At 55.5% G+C, this 5,839-nt stretch overlaps 1 protein-coding gene across 1 annotated transcript; it reads left to right on the top strand.

Moving 5' to 3' along the window:
• The first annotated feature begins 505 nt into the window (after positions 1-505).
• LOC123134991 (E3 ubiquitin-protein ligase PUB23-like) lies at positions 506-2,061 on the top strand. Its single transcript, XM_044554127.1, has one exon. The coding sequence runs from the start codon at positions 594-596 to the stop codon at positions 1,854-1,856; it is 1,263 nt and encodes a 420-aa protein (XP_044410062.1). The 5' UTR covers positions 506-593; the 3' UTR covers positions 1,857-2,061.
• The last annotated feature ends 3,778 nt before the right edge of the window (positions 2,062-5,839 follow it).

The raw sequence follows: 5,839 nt of genomic DNA, 5'->3' as shown, positions 1-5,839 counted from the left end.
GTTTGCAGAGAATGATCAGCAGGTACGCACCGTTGACATCTTCTCTATTACTACACATTAATTTTATCCATTTGATCAGGACATCGATATCGTTCCGTGCAAAGTCAAAATAAACTAAGAGCACGGAGCTGGCAAAAATTACTCTTCAACCAATAATAGAAATGCAGTGGCTAAACTTCAACGGTGTTCCATGCCCACAGAAACGGAATCTTTCAAGTGCAAGCGGTTGAAGAAGAGAAAAGACCAAGCAAGCAAGCAAGGGGTCGATAATAGAAGGATGAATGAATCACAAAGTCAAAACGTGGAGCCGCTCCCATCTCCGACCACCTCAACACCGACCCCGAAAGTCAATCCAATCCAACCCCAACCCAACCCGTTTTACTGTGTCATTCCACGCAGTTCAATCTCTAATCTCTTGTGCACACGCGTGGACTTCTTCGCGTCCCCGCGCCCTATAAAACACCCACCTGCCTCCTCTCCCGTTTGTTCAACTCTACGGCAAGTGGCAACTTGGTCAGCTTCTTCTTAGCTTGTTCATTCGCTCTCCAAGATCCATTTCACGATCAACTAGCTTCTTCCTCGATCCTGCGGCGATGGAAGGGTCGTCGGTGGAGGTGCCGCCGTACTTCCTGTGCCCCATCTCGCTGGAGATCATGCGGGACCCCGTCACGCTCGCCACAGGCATCACCTACGACCGCTGCAGCATCGAGCGCTGGCTCTCCGACGGCCACGCCACCTGCCCCGTCACGCAGCAAAAGCTCGCCGAGGCCGACCGGGAGGCCACGCCAAACCACACGCTCCGCCGCCTCACCCAGGCCTGGTGCGCCCTGCACGCCGTCGAGCGCTTCCCCACCCCGCGCCTGCCCCTCGACGCCGCCCGCGTCGCCCAGATCGTCGAAGAGGGCCACGGTGCGGGCCGGCAGCAGGAGCTGGCCGCGCTCCGGGAGATCAAGGCCATCGTCGCTGAGAGCGACCGCAACAGGCGCTGCGTCGAGGCCACGCCCGGGGCCGTCGAGTTCCTCCTCTCCGTCGTCAGGAACCATGCCACTGCGTCCAAGTCGGCAGAAGATTTGTTAGAACTGTCGCTGGATTCCCCGACGTCCACGAGCTCGCCGGAGGAGGACGCGCTCAGCGTCATCTGCTCGCTCAAGCCGTCCAAGAAGAGCCTGGTCCGGATCCTCGAGGAAAACGGAGACTTCCTGGACACCCTGGTGTACATGCTGCGGCGACCCAGCTACCGGTCCCGCTGCTACGGCACCCTCCTGCTGAAGGCGATGGTGTCGGTCATGGAGCCGGCGCGTCTCATGGCCGTGAGAACCGAGGTGGTGCAGGAGCTGGTGCGCGTGGTGTCCGACAGGGTGTCCGCCAAGGCCGTGAAGGCCGCGCTGAACGTGCTGTGCCGGCTGTGCCCATGGGGCCGGAACCGCGTCAAGGCCGTGGAGGCCGGCGCGATGACTGTGCTGGTGGAGCTTCTCCTCGACGAGGGGGGCCGGCACCCCACCGAGCTGGCCGTGGTGGCCATCGACCACCTCTGCGGTTGTGCGGAGGGGCGGTCGGACCTGGTGGCGCACCCGGCGGGGCTGGCAATCGTGGCCAAGAAGGCCATGCGGGTGTCGCTGACAACCACCGAGAGCGCGGTGCGCGCTCTGCACGCCTTGGCGAGGCACTCGCCGACGCCGGCCGTGCTGCAGGAGATGCTGGCCGTCGGGGTGGTGGCGAAGCTGCTGCTAGTTCTACAGGTGGACGCTGGCGAGCGGGCCAGGGCCAAGGCCAAGGAGCTGCTCAAGATGCACGCTAGGGTTTGGAAGGACTCCCCATGCATGCAAGCGCACCTCAAGGCGCGTTACCCTTGCTGATTTCGTCACGCCGATCGTCTTCGTCAGGAGGAGGAGCACATTATTGCTCTCTTTTAAATTCTCTATGTACAGTAATTATCTACACAAAACATTCAAATTCCTTAATTGATTGTAAATAGTTAATTGGGAGGAGGAGCACATTGCTCTCTTTCAATATCTCGTTGTAATTATCTTCACAAATTGTCATCAATGATTGATTGTAATAGCAACCCCACAAAATGACTGTAAATAATTTTCTAAGGCCCCTCCCAATGCTCCACCTTATACTAAATCAATGATTTACTAAGGCTGCCATGTAGACAAAAAAACTAATATGGTAAGGTAATTAAGAGGAGAGAGATGAAAGTGGTGACCCAGGAAGAAACAATGTCAAGCGCGAGAACCTAGGCACAACACTTAAATGGAAGAAGCCCACCAATGCATGGAGAACTTTAGTTACAAAATTATTAAATGAAGGATGCTTAGCACCAACAAGTTAAGCACCTATGCATTGGGGGTTTTAGTTGCTAATTTTTTTATGTGCTTAGCACCTCATGTAAGCACCAATGCATTGGAAGTAGCCTAAGGGCATCTCCAACACCAATCCTCAAACCACCCGCAACCATCTGGACCGCGCGGTCCATACGTGTTTTGCCATCCAACGTGGTCCAGTATCGGTCTACTTGGCGGTCTGGACGCACTTTTTCCCGTAATCTCAAGACAAACTAGGGTGGCAATGCGGGCGTTCGGACCGCTGCCACGCCCGCTTCTAACTGCCCTGGCCCACCATTAATCGCCTCCCTCACCCGCGCGCGCTTCCCGCCCGAAATAGTCAGTGCCGCTCCAGTGCGTCAACGCTGCTTTCATGCCCAAGCGGACGTGACCTCTCACTGCTGCCGGAATTGAAGTGGCGCGTCGGCCAAGAGACCGCCGCCCGCGCCGCTTCCTGGTGTAGGCGAATTCTCCGCGTTCAAACGACACCCTGTCGGTCCATTGCCCTACATTAATATGCGTTTGCCGAGGAACCTACTCTGACGTCACACGTTCGCCCGTCTGCCGCACACCATTAACCACACCGCCGCGGCCCATTGCCATCCGCCCGCTATATAAACTCCAACCCCGGCCATAGCCGCAATCATCCTCCTCCGGCCCCTTTCTCCTCCCCGCACCATGCCTGCCACAGCCTCCTCGCGTTCCAAAGCCCTCTAGGACACCCTCTCGTCGAAGAAAAAAGAGATGGCTACCATTGCTGCTAGCAGGCAGGCCGGTAGGTAGACAAAGGCCGACAACACCCCAATGGAGGATGAGTCGACGCCACCCTCCTCGCCGGTGCATGCTGGCATCACCATCGGCGAGGCCTGTGCCCATTACACAGATTTGGTGCGGAGGAGCCGGAAGCCAAGTTCCAGCAGGGGCAAGCCAACCAGGCCTAAAACCTCAGCCTCCTCGATGAGCACCGGTGTGCAGAAGAGCAACTTGCTGTCGGCACACCTCTCACGCTAGACGTGGACTTGGCGGAGCAGGAGGTGCTACTCGACTCGTATCGCTCTGCCGGCGACATCCGCCGCGACCGCTGGCGGTACCGCCTCCATCAGGCGGAATTTGAAGCTGCCTACAAGTAGATGGATGAGGTGACAGATGAGGTGTTTGGTAAGAGAGACAAAGAGGAGGACATTGTCGGTGTCAAAACCGGCGGATCTCGGGTAGGGGTTCCCGATCTGTGCGTCTTAGGCTTATGGTAACATGAAGCAAGGGACACAATGTTTACCCAAGTTCGGGCCCTCTCGATGGAGGTAAAACCCTACTTCCTGCTTGATTAATATTGAAGATATGAGTAGTGCAAGAGTAGATCTACCACGAGATCATAGAGGCTAAACCCTAAGAGCTAGCCTATGATGGTATGATTGTAATTATGATCGGCCTTCTAAGGACCATCCTCTCTGGTTTATATAGACACCGGAGAGGGCTAGGGTTTACATGGAGTCGGTTACAAGGAAGGAAACACAATATCCGGATCGCCAAGCTTGTCTTCCACGCAAAGGAGAGTCCCATCCGGACACGGGCCGAAGTCTTGAGTCTTGTATCTTCACGCTTCGATAGTCCGGACAATGTATATAGTCCGGCTGTCCGGATACCCCCTAATCCAGGACTCCCTCAGTAGCCCCTGAACCAGGCTTCAATGACGATGAGTCCGGCGTGCAGTCTTGTCTTCGGCATTGCAAGGCGGGTTCCTTCTCCGAATACTCCAAGGTTATTTATCGAACACGTAGACCGTGTCCGGATCTAAAAAATGATCTTCTCATACCGCCGTAGAGAGAACGATACTTCAGATGACAACTCTTGGACGATGTGATATGTTATTACAGCCTGGTCATTATCCAAACTGTTTTTCCCACAACCAGTCACTATGCGTATTGTGGGGCGGTTTCCTTGACACGTCTTGTCAAAGCAGAGATCATGTCCCCTTATCATGGGATTCTCAGCAATATGGGTATGGGTAATCCAACCGCACAGCTAATCGCGGTGAGTGGGAGGTGAGCGGGTTCCACCAGGCAAGTGGGGAGGCGCAAAAAGCTCGTACTACCTCTTATAAAGAGATAAAGTCTCTTCCTCTTTACCCACGCCTTCTCCTTCCGCTAACTCATTCCCCTCCACTCGAGCCCCCTAACGCCCAAGCCTTCTTCTTTTCTATCGAAGAGAGGTTTTCCAAAGATGTCTGGATCCGGAGCAGGAGGCAGATGGATGGCCTCTACCGTTCGGGAGAAGGATATCAAGAAGCTTCGGGAAGCCGGGTATCTGGCCAAGAAGATCGGCCACCGTCTCCCACCGGCGGGACAGGTCGTCCCTACTCCGGAGCCCCACAAGAGAGTCGTGTTCCTTCCCCATTTTGTCCGCGGGCTCGAGTTTCCCCATCCACCCATTTGTCCGGGGGGTCATGTATTATTACGGGATTGATTTTCACGATCTTTCCCCCAACTCTTTTCTCAATATCTCGACGTTCATCGTCGTGTGCGAGGACTTTCTCCGGATTCCGCCTCACTTCGGCTTGTGGCTAAAGATTTTCAATGTGAAGCCCAAGGTGGTAAGTGGCGAACACACCGAGTGTGGCGGTGCCATGGTGAGCAAGATGCCCAAGGTCATTAGGCTGAAGGGCGCTTTCAATGACTCCGTTAAGGAGTGGCAGCAGCAGTGGTTTTATATCACCGAACCACGCGACAAAAAATGGGTTGCAGCTCCTGAGTTCAGATCCGGAGCTCCACTGTGGCTCACGTCCTAGCCCAAGAAGGGCCCGAACTGGTCCTCGTCCAATGAGCTATCACTGCTCCAGACGCGCGTTCGGAGCGCGGTCGACAAGGACGTCAAACTCGTCGACGTAGTCCAGGTGATGCTAGTTCGCCTAGTTCTACCTTGTCAGCGTCAAGCCTGCCCTTTGTGGGAGTTCGACCCGACCGAGCACCAGACCCTTCAGGAGCTCTATGAGTCCTCCCACGAGGATATCTGGAAGGTGCTTTTCAAGTCCGGCAAATCATGGCCGGACTCCGCCGAAGATCGGGGGTATCAATTATCCCATTCTCCAAGCCCAGTAAGTTACAGTCACGCCCCATCCGTCCATGCTTCAGTTGGTAAGTCATGAAGGAGACATTTTAATCGTGTGTCATCGTGACCTCAGGGATGGATTAAGAAGGTGGAGCGGATGCATTGTCTGGCCCTACTGCCGGAAGAACCAGCCGGACCTCTTCTAACGAAGATGCTGGTCCCCACGCCTTACGAGGCGCCAAAGGAGAACTCCAAGAAGGTCAAGAAGACCCAGAGTGGCCTCCGTCACCGCGAGACTGCGGACGCCAAATCCGAAGACTCCAGCGACGTCCTTCTTCCGAAGACGAAGAGGAGGAAGCAGAGGAGGCCTAGCCTCACTCTGTAGGTGGGAAGAAGCATGCGGCTTCCCCGTCCCTGGAGGCCAAATCGCCCAAGAGGGGGAGAGGTTCCCGTCCAGAGGCGTCCCC

Source organism: Triticum aestivum, chromosome 6B (assembly GCF_018294505.1).
Source record: "Triticum aestivum cultivar Chinese Spring chromosome 6B, IWGSC CS RefSeq v2.1, whole genome shotgun sequence".
In the NCBI taxonomy this organism is placed as follows: domain Eukaryota; kingdom Viridiplantae; phylum Streptophyta; class Magnoliopsida; order Poales; family Poaceae; genus Triticum; species Triticum aestivum.
This window is presented reverse-complemented; position numbering and strand designations above follow the sequence as displayed.

Excerpts from the sequence above, each read along its gene's own strand:
- LOC123134991 (XM_044554127.1), top strand. The coding sequence starts at position 594 with ATGGAAGGGTCGTCGGTGGAGGTGCCGCCGTACTTCCTGTGCCCCATC.